Source organism: Miniopterus schreibersii, assembly GCF_964146895.1.
Source record: "Miniopterus schreibersii genome assembly, chromosome: 16".
NCBI lineage: Eukaryota > Metazoa > Chordata > Mammalia > Chiroptera > Miniopteridae > Miniopterus > Miniopterus schreibersii.
The window spans coordinates 30,331,639-30,351,060 of NC_138116.1; the positions used below are offsets into that span (position 1 = coordinate 30,331,639).

The 19,422-nt window shown below is 46.9% G+C and overlaps 1 protein-coding gene across 1 annotated transcript in view; it reads right to left on the reverse strand.

Moving 5' to 3' along the window:
- Nucleotides 1-2,706: 2,706 nt before the first annotated feature.
- SLC6A4 (solute carrier family 6 member 4) overlaps nucleotides 2,707-19,422 on the reverse strand; it is a 35,682-nt gene continuing 18,966 nt past the window's right edge. The window contains exons 5-14 of the mRNA XM_081161118.1: nucleotides 18,776-18,914; nucleotides 18,110-18,244; nucleotides 17,668-17,771; nucleotides 16,631-16,758; nucleotides 16,264-16,376; nucleotides 15,467-15,598; nucleotides 14,373-14,472; nucleotides 12,873-12,973; nucleotides 8,883-9,050; nucleotides 2,707-5,002 (exon numbers count right to left, since the gene is read on the reverse strand). Coding sequence (XP_081017244.1) covers nucleotides 4,928-5,002; nucleotides 8,883-9,050; nucleotides 12,873-12,973; nucleotides 14,373-14,472; nucleotides 15,467-15,598; nucleotides 16,264-16,376; nucleotides 16,631-16,758; nucleotides 17,668-17,771; nucleotides 18,110-18,244; nucleotides 18,776-18,914 — 1,195 coding nt within the window. The 3' untranslated portion in view covers nucleotides 2,707-4,927. The remainder of the gene's footprint in view (nucleotides 5,003-8,882; nucleotides 9,051-12,872; nucleotides 12,974-14,372; nucleotides 14,473-15,466; nucleotides 15,599-16,263; nucleotides 16,377-16,630; nucleotides 16,759-17,667; nucleotides 17,772-18,109; nucleotides 18,245-18,775; nucleotides 18,915-19,422) is intronic.

The following is a 19,422-nucleotide window of genomic DNA, read 5'->3' on the forward strand; positions in this document are numbered from 1 at the left end:
GTTTCTTTTTAAATGAGACTGAACAAACCTATCGTGATGTTAACAGTTATTACAGTAATATTTCACAACATAAGGCATTTACTGATGCCTCACAATCTAACTTGGAGCATTTATGACTAAATTGCTGCATAAATATATAGGGGCATTCTATGCATCTTAAAGAGGGGACTCTATACAAATAAAGCTCATGTCTAATTCTGCTAAAGTTTAAAAAAATGTTTCATGAAAAAAATAACTGGTAAATTGCATATTACCACTGTTGTCAGAGGTGAATAGTGGAAGAAATTTACTTATCTGTAAGTATTGTGGGAAAAGGTAAAAATATAATTCAATTAACCATAACCTAGAATTTGAAGCACCTCATTGGTACATCCAACACACAAAGTATCCTGAAAAATCATTTGTAAATCAAATCATATTTTAAATGCCATTGGAGAAATATCTGTAAATACTTTTAAAATCCCTAATTTTCTGTCTTAAAGTAGGCATTTTTCCTGTATCAAGTTTTCTTAAAGTATACCTCTAATATTACAGTTTGAATAAGAATAATCTTTCAGGCAGCCACTGTGGCTCAGTAGTTGAGCGTCGACCCATGGACCAAGCGGTCACAGTTCAATTCCCCATCAGGGCACATGCCCGGGGTTGTGAGTTTGATCCCCAGTGGGGGGAGTGCAATCGTTGATTCTGTCGTCATTGATGTTTCTCTCCTCCCTTCCTTTCTCTGAAATCAATAAAAAACTTTTTTTTTAAATCTCAAAATACTTTTTTTTTTTTAAATTAGCAAATAGTCTATGGAAATTTAGGTGTTTTAGCATAAAGATGGGGTAACTCCTCCAATATTTGTTGTTTGGACTCTCAGTAATTAAAAATTGATAGAAATAAACTACTGTATTTGGAATCTTCAATTATAGAATTAAAGGACTGATACAATCTATTCTCTTCCCTAAATGATAAGGTGGTTCTTCAGCAGACATTAAAATTTTTTTCTGACATGCTCCACCAATGCACACTATTTCCAAATTAGATGGCCAGTGAAGAAAATCTATTTTGGTAACTTAAAAAACAGAAATTCGCATTGGTGGTAGAGCAGCAGTTTGACATGGGTTTTGTGATGTGTTGATAAGAGAAATAACACCTGATATTCCAATGGAAATATGTTGTGAGTCATTTCCCAGAACAGACTTCTCTTGAAAAGGTTAGTTGTTTTTGAATCACCTGATGTAGAAACAATACTGAATAGATTGCAATTATGTGAAACAAAAGGACAGACAGATTTGATATCCATTCTAAAATATCTTGTTCATTGTGGGAAATGCCTACCAAACCAATTGAGAGGGGTGTTATTTCATTCTAGTAAAGGAAATAAAACTTAAGATCACCTTTCTTTAGAAATGTCCAGATCCTAAGAAGAGCAAAGGAATTAGCTTCATCACCAGGTTTGTTTCTGCCTCTAATATAGCTACCTGAACTTTCAAATATTGTTCTAGCGTTAAAATTTAGAGACAGTTAAGCAATGAGGGAGAAAAGTGATACTACAGAAAGTGCAAAAAAAGCTTTTAGAGCTTTGAAACAGCCCTTCCATGGAACCAATACAACAAATTTTAATAAAAAATCTCATTGACTCATCTCTGATATTGAAGAAAAAGTCTAAGACTGTTACAAATAGACCAGAAAAGCTTTCTACAGTGTAGGGATACTCCTGGTCTTGACATTTCCTTTTTCATACTTGGATTTATAAATTCCATTCTCTAACCTGCTTCTCAGGCAAGCACTATCTAAGCTCACCTTCCTAATTTAGAGCCTTTTTTGTAACTCTTGTGTTTTAAATAATGTGTGACTTCCACGATGCCTTTAAAATATACAACCTCTTCCCATTTAGCATATGACTGTTTTGCTTTTATTACATTGTGGGGATGACAGGCTGCAGGTAGTCTCCGTGAGGAACCTCCCGCTCCTCTTCCTCACCCCTCCCCGACAAAAAAAGGAAGGGGGGGGTAAAAATGCCCTCTGCTGACCACGTGTTCGATGGTCTCTTAAGCACCAGGTGTTGGTTTGTGAGTAAAGAGACTGGCTGAGAAGGAGCCAGGCCTGGGTCGTGCAGTTGGTCAGGAAGCGTCTAAGGGACAGCTGAGAGCAGCGCAGTTAGGCCGTCGCAGTCCACGGTTGCAGGCTTTGCTTTGACGGTTACACGGCACGGAGGAAAAGCCAGTCCGTCTTCCCTACTGATCAGAAAGTACAATTCTAAGTCCTAGGAGCATAATCGCCCTTCTAAGGGGTGGGGTGGGGCCTGTGAGTTAAGTGGAAATTCATACACTTAAATTTTGAGATGGGGGGCACCAAATGAACAAGCTTAGTAAAAAGAGGCTGGTGAGGGAGTGACTCCTCACAGAATAACCTGTGGCCTGCCTTTGAGATTCCATGATTTTGGAGCTACTCTGTTGGCTTTGGATTTGTCAGGGACTTTGCATCCTCTCCAGATGGGGCAGCTGGGGCAGTGAATTTAGGATACAAGCCATGTGTATTCCATGCAACAAGTGGAATAAGTTGTAAATTTTCTGGAAGGGAGTTCAATTATTTGGACTTCATTGCATATCAATATAGGAAACAACCTCAATCAATTGAATTGTCTCCATGCCTTTGTCTTGTGTCTTGCCTGTTTCTTGGGTGTTTTTTACTAAAGACAGCAAAAAAAAAGTTCAGTACTTAAGTAACTTTACAATTCAATTCCATTTTTATTTTTTACTTTTATGTAAATGCTACATTAGATATAAAAGTTATTTAAAAGATTATTTTATAGTCCATCTACCTATTCTTAAGCCTTCCTTAAAAAAAAAAAAATCCATAGTAATATTGATAAATAGGGACCGAGTAAATGCAAACTATGCAGAACAGAGATTTGGGACTTTTTTATTTTTTTGTCTAGTGAAGTTTGAAAACGTTCCAAAGCAACTATATAATTCCTTTAACACCTGTCTTAGCAAAATTCTAATTGTTTGAAAAGGTGCTTTTTAAAAGTTATCTTTGGAGAATGCATAAGTGGGTGTGAGATGGGGAGAATCCATATCCCAATATCTTTATAAAGCAAGGTCTTAAAATTTGCAAAGCTGTTGGCCACTGACTCCGCTGCCCTTTCGGCACGCTGCAAGGCAGAGAGGATGGGAGTAAGGCAGCAAGGGGGATGGAAGAGTGGAGATCATGAAGGTAGGTCACTACGGAATATTTTTTAATCCCCCTTCTCTTTTCCTGTAATATTTCAGGAAACTCAGCCACCATCACCTATAAGGAAAATACCCAGCTGGGAAAGGCAAAGAATCAGAAATAGAAGGATGCAGGGGGAATGAATACAAGAGGAGGGCCAGGGAGGAGGAACTATAAATGAATAAAACGTGGCCTCTGCTACGTAGATCTTTCTATGAGGCTGTTAGAATTAAATTTGATTTATATATAGGACTGAAGTGACACGGAGCTAGATAACTGAGCTGGTTTATCTTTGACTAGGCGTTGGTTCCCTTGTAAGATTTTGATAAGGAAATCTCACACAAGGCAAAATTGGCTTCTCTACCCATGCACCGGGGAGCCGTAAGCCACCCAAGGTCAAATTTACTTGATCTGTGCTAAGGGCTATGTGTGGAATTTGAAAGGTTATTCATGTAACTGACCCTTTTCCAGTAAGCCTTCCTTAGACTCAATCTTGAAAATTATCTGGAGGGTTCACAATCCTGGTGGTCGACCAGGAAGAGTCCAGGGGCTGGGGGTGGGGGGAGCGTTCCACTTAAGGCTGTCCCAGGCGCTTGATTACTTTTGGATTGAGGATGTCCTAGGTTTAGGTCAGGGCGCCAAATCTATGTACCCTGTTAGTGAGAACTGTATCCTGTCTTCACAAAGCAAAGTAACCTCAAGGGTCTCAGCGGTCAGACTCAAGCCACGTGAAGTATACGGAGCTTAAGTGAGATGGCCAGCTGAACACCCAAGATGCGTTGGTCAATATCCACCTTCAAAGTAGTTCATGGCCAGTCCCAGAGACTCCTGAAATAAGCCAGATTTGCTTGTGGAACTTTATCCTAAATGTTTAGCAGAGAGAGACAGGAAGATGACAGTCAAGTTCAGCAAATGCCAAAGGCTGGCCCATGAAGAAGGGGGTGCGGGCTCAAGTGTCCCTGGAAAAGGAGATGGTGGCAGAGCATGTTGTAGTAATTACTCTCTTCAAGTAATAACATACATCCACACTGGAGTAGGTAGAACTGGTTAATGTAAGACAAATTAGAGGAAATGCATAGTTTGTAATGGGCCCAAGGTATCGGAATGAAGATAAAGATACACTGAAACAACAGTACACACAGACACGCGTGCTCACACGTACACATTGTTTTTCAGCTTAGTTTCTTATATTTTCCTCGCCTGACTCCAAAGCAGCACATGGGTTACAGGGGTCTAGTAGATCCAGCTATGGAATTCTATGCTACTCAGAAAATATATGGCTAGCAAGACAGCACCCCGCTTTCTCCTACATGGTTTATACATCCATGAACAATGAAAATTGTGGACGTAAACAGATGTCAGATACCAGTGATCATAATGCGAAATGATACAGGAGACGTTCACAGGCTTGATGCTAAACCTAATCCTAACTGATTACATGGTGGTTTTCGTCACCTCCATACACACCCTCACGCATCCAAAATCGTCCCGTTCAGCTGCATCACCGAGTCTAACATGGGACTATGTCCGGGAGATATCACGGAAAGTAGGGGCTGGAGGCCGCGAGAGTCTGGGCCCCGCAGTCTTCTGGGGCTGGGTCTCTGTGCAGAAGGCCCTTCCACTGTCAGGCTAAGACGGGAACGCATTCACTCGGAGGGAGAAGGCGTGCGACTTGTCAGAGCTGGAGGAGGAGGTTGTTGGGAAGCTACTTTCCTCTGGTTGAAGCTTTTTAAACGGCATTCAAGCGGATGTCCCCACAGGGAATTTCTGTTGGTGTTTCTGGGGTGACACTTTTAATAATACGCTGTCGGGAAGAAAATACGGTGTTACAAACGTTCTTGTAATTGAACAGTATTGAAAAAATATTTCAATGTTCATATTACAACAAAGTTTAAATAGCATTTTAATGGCATTTAATAGTAAGTGGGAACAGTCTCGTTGACTTTCCTTAAGAAAGGAATTCCCAATTTATTCATTCTCAAGTGTGAATTAAAATGGAATATTCAGGAACTATAAGCATCTGTGAACTAATTATGAAAGTCATTATATCACTAAAAGGAGAAAATGATCAGCCTCCAATAGAACCTCTCCTGGCTTATTACATGCCTTTGATGGCTTGGGAAAATGCTTTTTTTTCTCTGGAAGGGGGAGGCTTCATGTGGCCACACTGGGCTTGGGGAGCAGAGTGAGTGCTGGGTTCTGGCACCCTCCCCACCCCTGGGCCCTGCGCACAGGCCAGGCACAGCGCATAGGAACAGCCACGCAACAGCCAGCATGTTACTTATTTAATGAATCCACCTGTAAAGGCATCCCGGTCAGTTCATACAAGGGTGCAAATCATCACATAATTACATTTAAAAAGATGTGACCATTGAGAGCACTCCGAAAGTAATCTCGTGCTCAGGTAGTGCTCATCATGGGGAAGGAATGAGATTTTTTACGTTGGAAACAGCTGAGGTGCACGGAAGCTTCAAGACAGATCTGAAATACGCTTGGGCTTGTGTATTAAATGTACAGCCCGCCTTGTAAAAGCATCAGGGTGACATGAAGCAGCTCAGGGGTGCAGAGAAGGAAAGAGCCGCACTGCAGAGGCTCAGGGAAAAAAGTATTAAGTTGCTTCGTAAAATCTCTGATGGCGAAGTCTGTCTGTACGGTAAGCAGGCAAAATTGGATCTGAAAGCCTCTTTTGATTTACTGATTTTAGGTGAAGCTCTACTAGTTGCCCTTTTTATTTTGGATTAAAAAAGAACACAGTCCTGTTTAATTTTTTATTTTATTTCCTGGTTCTGGGCGATTGCTCTTCTTTAAGGAGCAGGGCCTATGGAATTCAAAAAGTTCCATTCTCATGGTTAATGAGATTCACAAAGTTGCACGTGCTGTGTTCCCAATGGCCTTAATGTTCAAATGCTGAACTCTCACACTGGAAACCCATTTTAAAAGGAGTTCCTGCAGGGCCCATCTTCTACCTGGACGTGTAAAGTCGTAGAAAGCAAAATCTCACAAACCATCCTTCCCCGCAGATGAACATGTAACCTGATTAAACATAATTATGTAAGCTGGTTAAACGGAATATGTAACCTGGTTACACAGAATTATATCTTGCTAAGTGGGGACTGGACACAGATCACTCGAACTAGTTCGTCTTAAGTGGGGCACAGAAAGAGAAGGAAGCACTAAGGGGTACTGTGGAGGCAAGGTCACAATGAGCCACATCGCGCCCTGGCCCCCACCAGCCTATTCCGCTGCCCCTCTGGCGCTGATTCCCCCGAAATGCCAGGCCCACCTTCGTTTTCATATTTTGGCAGCATCTCAGTTGCCAGACTACTATTGCTCTCAAAATTTGCCAGCCCTGGCCTTCTGCGAGGTGATAATCTAAGAAACGGATCACTGCTGGGCGCTCACTTACTGGGGACCAGTTTCTTTGTGCAGAGTACCAGGGACTTCTGTGAACGGCCTGACCGACTCCATAACTCCAACCTTGAGACTCCCAGCTGCAGGTGCACGTCATATCCTCCAAATTACAGGTGAGCGAGCGCTGGCTCCACAACCTCCCACCTCGTGTATGGGCAGGGCCCAAAAGAGTTAAGAAATTTACCTTTCTCTTAGTCTTTACTTATTTGACCTTATCAAAATTTCATAGGAAGCCTCCCTCCCTCATAGATAGAATGTTACAGACCATCGAGCATGGTGTTCACGAAGAATTGCAGTCCCTTGGTGTTCTTGGCATAAACCACGCACGTTTTAGCCTCTCAGAGATTAAGCACGCGCCGGGGCCTGTTAAGGCTGCTGAGAAGTCCCTCGGTAAAGAACTTGCCTCGAGGGCACTCTCCAAAGCTTTTTGACTACCTAGCCTTTCCCCCAGCGGTAATGCCTATTGATATCCCCTGGAACTACTGCTCCTTAAAATATATCAACATTTGGGAAATGTTAATCCAGCCCAACGAGAGCAATTTAAAGATGAAAGAGCTAAAGCCCAGAGAGGGTGAATAACTTGCCCTCGCTGACCAGGTCTTCTCCCTCGTCTCCTTGACTGGCTGTATGGATGGAGGTGCTTGCTGGTAACCCGCTGTTCCCCGTGTCGTGGCCTCTGGCAAGGACGGCCCTACCATCAGCCCTGCCTCTATTCCTAACGGATACGGGCTCTGTTAATTACACACCTTTGGGTGGCATCTTCTTACGGCCAACGGGGAATTTGCAAGAAAAATGACCAGGATTCGAGGTGCAGTCTGTGACCCACGAATACTGACATTTATTAACCTGAGTTCCCACCCCTGCCCTCGGCCCTGGGTTTGAGTCAATAGAGCCAGTGGGCCGTCATGACTGCCCCAGAGGACACCCTGAAGAAACAAATTCAATGACTCCAGGTCTGAGCACGGGCTTCAAGCAACACCAGAGTCCAAGGCCCTCTGGGAGGAATGAGGTAACTGATTTAGGAAATTACCAACTCCTTGCAGAGTCCTGCTCACCTAGGATTCAGTGTTCCTGTTTGGAAAAAGAAATGAACTCAGTGCTTGGGAAGAAGCTGATGTTTAAGTGCCTCATGTCCTCTTGCTTCAGGTTGCGTATAAAAGGTTTTAGGGAGATGAGTGTGTCAGTCTCATGTCTGAGTTTTGCTCCTAAGAGCCCACGGACCAGCCCATCTCAGTTCTCAGGTCTTTAGAGAGCACCATCCCTTCTAGCTTTCCCCAAATACGGCCCCCCCCCTTGGAGCCTACCCCCTGGGAAAGCACCCACCCACAGACTTGTCAGGGGCCTGAACTACTAATTCTGCAACATAGGATCAAAACCGGCAACTTGCCTCTCCCTAACCTCCAGCACCAATTTCTACATCAGCAAACTATTAATGGCAAACTGAGGACAAAAGAGAAACTGCATCTAAAGTGAAAGCATTGGACCAGGAATCAGGGGACTTGAATTCTGAGCCTCCCTGTACTGTGTGTCCTTGGACAAGTCACCCAAATAAAGACATTTTGAGCAGCATTGTTCCTGGCCTGAGTATCTGTCTGCTCATAATACCTGCCCATCCACTTCACAAGGCATTTCAATAACAAAATGGAATCATCTACATGTAGATGCTTTGAAAAATATACAATTTTATGCAAATTGTAAGATTCTGTTATTAAATTTTTTACAGCCCATTATCCATTACTAAAATGAGTCTTGCTATAATGGCAACTTTTTTTTTTTTACTACAATGGCTTGAGCTAAAACTATATTATTGCAACATCCTTATTTAGTGGTGATTTTCAAAATAGCCCTTGTTTACATTGCTGTTAGAAAAATGACCGGGGATATTTTCTGCCATAATCTCCACTTAAATCAAAATTTGTGTATTGACCCAGACATCACTGATTTGATGTCTGTGCCACTGGCAAGCAGGAGGCAAAGGAGTTACCTGATGTGTTTAGGACACTACACCCCCCACGCTGCAAGCTACGGTGCTCCCGCAGGACCAGCCTGCTCCTTCGCGGTTGTATTTAAGGTTTATGGGAAATGCCTTAAGATGACAGTGGCAGCCATGAGAGGCCTGCATGGTCTATGTCACATAAATATAGAAGGTGAGTTTCATGTGGTGGGTTTATCTCCTTTGAATAGAACATAAGATAGCCCTTTTCTCCCCAAACCATGACCAGTCTGAGCGTGCACACACACACACACACACACACACACACACACGCACACACCTCCTTCAGTGTCCCTGGAGTGGTGATCAGCCGGTAGGCTATATACGTGGGGATGCAGATGAAAGACGAGGTTCCTATGCAGTAGCCCAGGATGATACTCCAGTGAGGATAATTATACTGGAAAAGTCGCAGCTGCGGCGGGCTCATCAAAAAACTGCAAATGATGAACTAAAACAGAAATTCCAAGAAACATTAAAAACCTTAACGATATCTGTGCAGCTAGAGACAGTTCTGGCACCACTACCGCCAAAGGTAAGGGTAAGATACTTTTGGGAAATGCCCAAAATGGGCTATGAACTCTGACACGCACAATGCACCAATTTCTGATCCTAATTTCCTGCAAAACTAAAACAGCCAGGTGCTTATCTTGATTCCCCACCTCATCCCCTACAAGGGGATGTGAAGACCTCAGAATGTTATCTAAGGGAGTTACAGCGCCCCCTTCAGAGCAAAGGGGAAGAGACTGGCATCCACCAGCAGTGCTTGGGCCCCTCTTGGCAGACGGTGGAGGAATGAGCTGGGGGACCTCTCCACAGCCCTGCCAGCCCTAGGGCCTCCCCCTCCTCCCTGCTTTGCTTTCATTTCCTCCCGCATTCCTCGGCTGCGGTGGGTTTGGGTCAGATGGGAGGCACCTATGTCCAGGAGAGATAATAAGGTTCTCAGGACCTTAGGAGACTCTGGCTGCCGGGTCTGCATTCCTTCTGCCCCCGTCTGCAAGCTCTCTGCTTTCTGCATTGAGCTCCTTAGCCTGGGGCTTCAACAAGGGTGGCTGCTCAGGAATGAATGACTACCTGCCACAGGCCCTTGTAATGAGACGAATAATGGAAGGAAAGAGCAGCTTAATACACTTTTTGCTTGAAAACTCAGTGAAAATTTTGACCAGGAAAAATTCCACGGCGTGCTCCCAACACTCAGTTTATGAGTTTTCCTATTTCAGTTTGGTTTCCAGAGAGAGCGTAAATATCGATTTTTGCCCTAGTAACCACTGTGCCGAAATACTTATTGCTCTTGATTTAATTTTATTTTATTTCATAGTCATAAAGAAGACAGTAATGTAAATTACTTGTGTGGTTAAACATCTATTTATATCTTTTTTTCTTTTTTTTTTGTCTGCAGGTAATAAAATGGGAGATTGTTAAACACACATCCATCTTCTGAGCAGTGTTATCCTAAGCCCAGGAGGAAGCTTTCAAAACAGGAGCCCGGCCAATCGCAAACCTTTCTCTGGACTTGCTCCCCTCACTCCAGACCCAGCTACTAAGGAAGATGCTTTTGGAGCAGGAGGAGGGGGGTCTGGTGAGGCGCCATCCCTGCTGCAACTCATCTCATCTTGATGTCAGGTGTGAAATCGAACCCAGTCCAGGGAGGCCCCAAGCTCCTGTTGGGGCCGGTAAGAGTTGCTCCAGACACCCCTTCGCACATCCCAGCTTCACCCCTTTGCACGTCCAAGCCTCTCCTTGCTCGCACACAATGTTTTCTTTTTTTGTAACTTGGCTTCAGTGAAAAAAATTATTTTTAGTAAGCTACTCATTGTTTATATAAAGCAGCCTTAAAAAGCCCAGAGCAGAGGATCCGTTAAGCAAACCCACAAGTGGGAGCAGATTTGTCCCTCCCTCGTGCCCCAGAGCACTCGCCCTGGCAGGACGGAGTAAAGCGAACATCACTGCACTTGTGAGTGACGCGCCTGAAGCCAGACCCGCACGTAGGTTCTGCTGGATGGCAAGACTCACAGACAGTGCACCGAGAGTTCACCCGGCCTGCCAGACAGCAGGCAGCTCACAAAAATGAGAACAGGAAAAGCCTGGGGCCAGGATCAGGGTGAGGCGTGAGGCACTCACCTCGGGCACACCATTGGGGAGGGGAGGGCAAAATTTCAGGAATCAAGACGAATGATATCTGAGTGCAACATGCTAAAAAGATGGGGTCCCGCACGGCCAGATTAGGGTGAAGGGAGTGAGGGGAGTCACCCCAGTGCAGGACTGGATCTTGTCTCTATTTAAAATGCTGATATTTTGTTCATTGAGGATTTTTGTGCATTTATTTTATATATTTTTAAAAAATATGACATTACAATAGCATGTATGTTGTTTGCTGAGATTTTGGGCACCCCCTTAAATTTTATGTCCGTGTCGAGGGCCTCAGTTGCTCTCCCCAGTTGCAGCCCCGACGTCATTTCCTCCCTGCGTGGGGGATGCTAAAGTGAACAAACAGCGCGGCTTCTTCCCTCAGGAACTAACCCAGCGTCTCCCCTTCCTTTGAAGAACAAACGAGAGGGTTTAAGTAGATTATGGAGAAGCACTGGTAATAATACCAATTAATAACCCGTTTAGGTCAGGACTTCGGCTTCTAGTAATGGCAGGCAAGGTGATTCAGACCAACCCTCTCACCGAAAACACTAAAATTTCTGGATTTAAAAAATATATATTTTTTTAATGTCTCTAAAAGTGACAGGGAGTTGATGAGGTAATAAGGAGCTACCGGGCCAAGATCTAGGGGAACCATGGAGCCCAGAGCTCACTCCAGAGCCCCTGGGCCCGAGAGCTCCTGCTCCTCCGGTCGGCTTTGGTTCTGGAAACCTCCAGGGTCCCGGGGAGAGGAACTAAGTCAAGGAGGGATCCTGAGGAGAGGCGCAGGCGGCACTGCAAAGCAAGGTGAGCGTGTCATTCATCTCAGATCAACGGGCCGTACAAAATGTACAAAAAATAAAGGGCTGCCCTGAGAAAGTCAGAACAGATCACAAAAAGGGCTGTTTGTAAAGAGGGGCAGGCGCAGCCGTATGCCAAACGAAAAAAGAGACGTCCTACGACAAAACGGGTGCCCAGGCGCTCCGAATAAGCCGGAGCTAGACGAAAGGCAGCCTGATGGCCTGTCTGGCTCTAAAAGATCAAAACGCCCCCTAGTCCCCCAATAAAATTACAGATCAATGAAAGACCGGGACAGCAGACCCTGCTGATGTGCACGGTGTCGCTTGAGCCCAGGCTACCTCAGAGCGCACTTGGGATGTTAGCAGGAGCCTCTCCATCGCTGGGCAGACATCTCCTTCAAACGGACACCAAGGGAAGCACGGGGCACACACCGCAAGGATGCAGTGACCCTGGCAAGGGGGCAACCCCAGGAACCGAACTTTCTCACCCAGGTCCTTTGGCAAGAAATAGATTCTACTTTGGATTCAGGTCATGCTTGAGGACCTTCGTGTGGGGCATCTTTAGGAAAATGGACACAAAGTCACCAGGACCCTGCCCGGGGCCTCCTGAGCAGCACAATAAATCGTTCCCCGGCCTTGACCAGTTCTTCACTGTCATGTGTCCTTGGACCCTTTACTTGACATCCCTAAGCCTCAATTTCCTTAAATGTAAAACGGGCCCAGCTGGGCATGGCTCAGCCGTTGAGTGTCGACCTAGGATCCAGGCGATCAGGGTTCGATTCCTGGTCAGGGCACATGCCCTGGTTGTGGGCTCGATCAATGACTCTCTCATCATTGATGTTTCTATCTCTCTCTCCCCCTCTCCTTTCCTCTCTCTGAAATCAATAAAGATATATTTAAAAAAAAAAAAATGTAAAACGGGGTATTAGAACTTTCCTACTTCGTGGAACTCTTGTGAGAATTAAAAAAGCAATGGGTGTAAGTTTTACACCAAGTCTGGCCTGGCGCTTAATGTTCAAGAAATGGTCTTTATCATTGTCACGGAGCAGGGGAGTGAAGCAATAAGGTGACTGAGGCCCCGATGACTCTATGGTGTCAGGAGTTAGAAGGGTGGTTAACCACGGGCCGGGGGGGGTGGCGCAGAGGGGCTTCCGGTCATCTTCTTGTTCCTTGGTATGGTTTTGGCTACAAAAGTGTGCTCACTATATAAAATTTCATTGAGATGTACACTTACGATTTGTACCCTTTTCTGTGTATATGTTTCACTTCAATACAATTAATTTTTTTCCAAGTGTTTGAGTAGATCTTTCTCGAGGTCCAGCAGGAAAAGGGAAATGACAACTCACCAGGAGAAAGAGAGGACTGATGGCCACCCAGCAGATCCTCCAAAACCATCCAGGGCTGAAGCCCAGCATCTCCTTCACGTCGCTGCAGAACTGAGTGATGCCTACAGGCAGCCAAAAGAGAAAGAGATTGATGGACTGCAAGAGGACACGGACTGTCCGTCCGATCCCTCGATTCTCAGAGGGACAAGCGGCTCTGAAATTTCTCATGGGAGGGGCTCAGGGCACCAAGCTGGTCTGAAAGTGGGAAAGGGCAGGGACCTTGTCACAGAATTGCATTTCAAAGCAAGCAATGTTCTTTCTACATAGAGTGGGAAGGTAGATGGACACCTGTGGAGAGACCTAAAGACCCTCTTGGTGCCCACACCGCCTTTCTAAGATCTCAGCGTATATTTTACTTTATTGTTACTGTAGAAAAGAAAATTACATTTTATATAGAAATGATGAACCTGCTCGACAGGGACTGACTTTGACCGTATACCCATGTACAGGAAACTTCCTAGAGAACCTTTTAAACACAGTATGGCCCAGATGGGGGTCAAGGTTCTTCTGTAAAAGTAACTGGCTTGGTGGTGAGAAGTGACTCTGGCTGGTGAGAAACTGAGAAGGGGCCGGGAGGGTGCCCTGCGCTGGCTCCCGGAGAGCGCCCAGCAGGGCCTTGGGCAGGTCTGCAGTGCCTCACACACTTGAACTTGGTCATCTGAGTCGCTGGGGAGGACTTCTTTTTAAAAAACTGGACTCATGTGCAACTTCTTCATATTATGCGTAACGACAAACAGGCTAACGCTGTTTTATCATCATACAAACTAGGAAAAATAAGTGCATTTTCAGAATGAATTCATCTCTTCTTGGTTTTAAAGATGAAGGGAGGCGTCTCTGCAGCTGGTTGTCTTCACTTCAATTGCCTGTGCCCTCCCCACCCCCACCCAGGGGCTCCTGGGACCCCTGCCAATGGACCTTCCTCAGCTCACTGTCTGTGCTTCTGGTGGTTTCCTCCTTATCAGATTCCATCCCTGGCCAGAGGGGGTTTTCCTGGGCAGATAATCCAAATGGGAACATTCTAGCCTCTTCCCTAGAAGATAAGCTCCTACTCGGCCTCGGGGCTCTGGAGGGAGCGCTTGCTTGAGAAATTTAAATCCAGGGCCACTCCATGTGACGGTAGGATAGGTCCCCTCTGCAAATGCGTTCACTGCGCTCTAGTTCTTTGTGTTCTGTCCGGTCCTTGGAGCCAGCGGGGATCTTAGGCATCCGCTGCGGGTGAGCCGCAGGGAACCGCTTCAGCCTGTCTCCGCTGGGCAAACATTTAAACTCAGAGGGAAAAAAGTCCTCCCAAGGGAAGGAGCAGGAGACGATGACCTGTTTCTGAGGAAGGCACTCAGCTGAGCGTATCTTACAGACCCACCAGGGGGTGACACCTTGCACACTGCCCTGCCCTGTCGTGAAATCAGCCCTTCTCTGCGCTGGTGGCTGCAGGCATGTGGCGGGTGGAAGGAAGCATCTTACCGTAGAACCAATACACAGCCATGGCCTCTATGAGGGCCACGGTGAGCACCGCAGGCCCCGTCGCATACTCCTCCAGCAGCTTCACCACGTAGGCCCCGCCCTGGGAAGGAGATTGGGACCCCGGTTAGAGGCCCTCTGAGGCTTTGCCCCTCTTTCCGACAGGGAGAAAAGAAGCTTCTTAATTAAGGATAATTCTGGGACACCTTGGACCTAATGTAAGTGCCTCTTGGACTGGCCTTGTCAGGGTGGGTCAGCTTCCGCCCCCTCGGAGGCCGCTCCCCTCCCCATGGAGCATCCCTTCTTGTTTCTTCTCCCCACTCAGGTTTAAGAGACAGACTCAAAAGGGCCTTGATGTATTTTCAACTTTCTTCAATTTACCAAACACCCACTGTGTACTCTACCTAGGAGAATCCAGGGCCCTAAAGACTGAATCTGGGAGAGTCCACAACACCAGACTCACCAGCACATGGGTCGCAGTTTTGCTGTCTGCCCTAACACGCAAACCCCTTGGGTCCTGCTCAGGGACCCAGCACCCTACCGAAGCTCCACAGGCACTGGGGTCATGGCTTGAAGATGCATATCTGCAAAATGTGCCTGAGTCAGGACACAAGCCTGGGATGCCTGTGGATACTATCTGATGCCTATTTTACAGTATTAGCTTCAGCTGCCAAAAAAACAAAACAAAACAAAAAATTCCCTGGAGAGGGTCTGACTTCTTCACCTTTGCAAGTCCTCTGGAGGAGACAAGGTGACATTGCAAACATGAAACTCCTGCCTCCAGATGTTCTGCACGTCAGTACATCAGGGCAATACTGCCATGAAATAAGCTGGAAAAGCAAATCTTAGTCTTTCTCCAGATATTCTGCCAAACCCAAAATCTCGTTGGATCTACTGTAAAATGCCAAGGGCCTCCAGATACCATGCACGGATTCTACAGACAGATGCCACCAGAAACAACTTTTCTTTTAATCCTGATGACAAACTTTAGCTCCAAAGCCAGGGCACTGTAGGGGATGGGAGGAAAGGAAGGGCTCCTTGTAGGGTTCTGTGGACCTCAGAGAGACTGACTCGAAGCCCAGGGCCGTGATACTCACAAAAGTCAGTGTGACCAGGGACCCGAAGAAGCTGGCAACGACCACACCGAGCACTAACCACTCCCTCCGCTTGGACCAGATGTGCGGAAACTCGTCCAGCAAGGCTGTGATCACCCCCTCCAAGCCTGCAAACTGAGAGGGACACACGAGTGGTCACAGGGGAGGCTTTGGGACAAACCTGTTACCTTCTGGGACAGTGAACAGGAGGATGGGGTTAAGGCCGAGTGACCAGTCAAGCCTCTCATGACCAGTTCCCTCTACTCACCAGTCCTCCCTGGAAATATCCTTTCCTGTTTACACTGTCATTTAGAACCCATCCCTAAGGACACGACGGAAAGAAAATACAGCACACGGAGAGGACTTTTTTTTATGTGACGTCTTTTGGGGAGACTGGTTGCACCAGAACTGCCAACTCAAAGCCGAGACTCGTTCCATGCTAAGTGCAAGGCGGGGAGCTGAAAGCTGGTGGCGGGGCCCTGAGACACAGAGTGACCTTGGCCTGGCCTTTAGCTGCTGCCACCTGGTCAAGGGACAGTGCACAATAATAACAGCTCACATATGCCGAACCCCCGGCCTGTGCTTGTGTAAATACACACACAGTCATCTCATTAGTGACTCTCTAAGGTGCTAGAGGGTTTCTATGTGCAGCCGTTGAGGGGTAAACAGGGGGCTGGGGCAGCACCTGGGGTGGCCTGGAGGGGAGGGAGTGGGTACAGCTCCCTCTTTCCCCACCTTTCCCCCTCCGTGCCCCCTCCTCTCCCTCCTCCCCAGAGCCCGATCCCCTCCCACCCACTCACCGTGCTATCCAAGCCCAGGGTGATCAACATCAGGAAAAAGATGATAGCGAAGAACGTGGCCGCCGGCATGTTGGCGATGGCCTCCGCGTACGTGATGAAGAGGAGGCTGGGGCCTGAGCAGCGGGGGAGAGGGGAGAGGCCCATGGTGCACTCCAGGCCGGCACTGGGTGTCGGGGGCTGCCCCACCCCACCATGGCCTGAACACCTGGAAGCAGCGGAGATCTCCAAGGCTTTAAATCTTTTTAAAATCTTTGAACATTTTTAAAGAAACATTTAGAAATAATCCAAACGTTAGATATTGAGAAGACCCAGAGAGCAGCAAAGCAATTCAATGGGAGCAAGGGACCTGACAGAGCCAAGGTCCTACCTGCGTCTTTGGCCACCTCGGACACGTCTTCCTTCCTCATCTCGGCCATATAGCCAAGCACCGTGAAAATGACAAATCCTGAAACGAAGCTGGTCATGCAGTTCACCAGGCTGGTCACCAGGGCGTCTCTGGAGCAGAAAACCCAAGGGGGCTGAGACATTTGCAAGTCAGGAGTCTAAGGGGCATCTGTCTCAGGGTGTGGCAATGGTGCACAGGCTGAGCTCACGGGGACTTCAAGCCTGTCCTGGTGTCCCTTCCCTCCTCCCAGCACCCGGCCTCTCAGACTGTGGCATCAGCCTTGAAGCACAAGCTGCCGTTATGATCACGCATAGCAGGGAGGACAGCTGGTCAGGGGTGGCCTCAAAATACTGTCCTGGTCCTGGCCGGTGTAGCTCAGTGGTTAGAGCGTCAGCCTGCACACCGAAGGGTCACAGGTTCGATTCCTGGTCAAGGGCGGGTGCCTGGGCTGCAGGTTCAATCCCCAGCATGGTCAGGGCACTTGCAGGAGGCAACCAATCGATCTGTCTCTCTCACATCTATGTTTCTCTCTCCCCTCCTTCCCTCCCTTCCACTCTCTCTAAAAAAAAAAAAAAAAAAAAAATTGATGGAAAAAATATCCTCAGATGGAGATTAACAATAAGAACAGCAAGAAAATATATAGTTCAATCATTATACTTTTTGCACCTATATACATAAACAGATCATTACATTATACTTATGTTATCAAATCTAAACATTTAGTGTCTGTTGCAATTTTTGTAAACCTGCTTTAGAATTTCTTAATTATTATCTTTTTAATATACAGAGACTCACAAAACAGAAGTGCCAGAGGCCTCTCTCAACCCCTGAGTGGCCCAGATGAGGCTCTGGCCACAGGTGAATTGGTCAGGGACGTGTGTCACCCCTGAGGGTCAGAGTGTCCGCATGGCCTGAGCCCAGCCAGGTTTGAAGCCATTGGTTCAATCACCTTCCTTCAGACCAGCTGACTTACACTCACCCCACTTTTAAGCTTTGCTTGGGGGACCCCCAATACTCACTGATAACAGTTGTTGTTGAATTTGTTATAACTAGCAAAAGCCAGTAGGACCCCAAAGCCAGGACCAAGAGAGAAGAAGATCTGAGCGGCAGCATCCACCCACACCTGGAACACAGCAGGGGTAGGATGAGGGCTGGGGCCTGGTCTGACCCCCTCCTGCCTCCACGTAGCTATGTGCAAACACAGAGAAACAGCTCTCAAGGCTCAGTCCTTGGATGGCCACATACCGAGTGCAAACAAACACAATTTCTCTTCCTCTCATATGGCAGAAACCAATCCAGGGGCCTCAGCTGTACTTTGCATGCCTGCATTTCTGACTCAAAGCACCATCGCATACTTGCTACTGAATCCAAATTTTAGTTGTTGCTCCTGCCCTATTCCGAGGACTAGTTTCACTTAGTAGAATAACAGATGGGTGCACGCGATTTTCCTCATTGTCTTACCCCTGTCTCCAGGAGTTTCTGCCAACTGGGTTCCAAGTAGAAAAGAACACCCCTCCAGGCTCCAGGGAGGGTGGCCCCCCTCACCAGCAGGATCAAAAGGATGACATAAGGGAAGGTGGCTGTCACCCATACCACCTGTGAGGGAGGGAACACAGGTGATCATCACGTGGATGTTGGTGTCTTTTATTCTTGAAAACCTCCAAGAAAGGACATCTACCTCTCTTCTCTTCTCTGTAATTTCAGGAGGCAGGGTCGCATGGCAGAAAGATCACAGCCTTTAGAATCCGACAGGGATCTGAGCCACTGCTTGTTGGTACTAACTACCTCTACACCCCTCCCCACCCGTCAAGCGGGGAAAGTATCTAGCAGGAAATAGTCAAGTAGCCACTGAACATGGTCCATGAGGGATTTTCAATAAATTATTGCCACTATTATTAATTATGACACTACCAGTGGGTTAAAGGAATTTTTTTTAAATGTAATGGTTCTTGGGATTGGCCCATTTCTCAAACTTTCTAACAGATTTGGTGGAGAGAGATTGAGATCATCTGGTGTAGAAGGAAACAATGACCCCATGTCTGTGGCTGTCTGGGCTACTGACTTCTGAGTCTGAGACCCTCTAGGGCCCCTGGGCAGGCCTGGATCAGCAGTCAGATCCCTCCTTACCTTGCCAGATGTTTTGACTCCTTTCCAGATGCTAAAGTAGATAACAGTGAAGATCAGCATGATGCAGAGGACAAGCTGCCAGCTGATGCCCCCCAGGTCCTGGAGTCCCTTAGACCGGTGGATCTGCAGGACATGGCGCCTGGAGTGAAAAGGAAAGGAAGGCCCATGAGATGGTCTGAACAGTGACCTGAGCACACAGCCGGTGATACCTGGAGGAGGTGCCAAGGGAAGGAATGGACACAGAGCTGCAAGCACAGAGTGGTCAGTAAGTCTCAACAAGAGCTGAGGTTGGCTCTGCCCACCCTGAAGGAGAGACCAGCACACTCAGCCGACCAGCCCGCAGGCAGCCTTCCAGGGCTCTCCTTTCCTGGCTCAGACCTGACCAACCAGGAAATATGACCAGCAAGACTGGCTTTAGGGCACATGAGGATTCGTATGTGTGGGCAGTGGGCCCTTTTCCCACCCCAAATAAGTACTCTCTCTGGGCTGCCATTGCCTGAAATCCCAGCATTAAAAAATACTCCCTACTCCAGGCATCTTCTTCCAAAGTGTAGATCCCACCTACGAAGTGAGCACATGAAACCAGGAACTATGTGAATAGTTTCAAACTGTGAAATGGTCAGAGGCTTGGCTCCCATGACACCAGC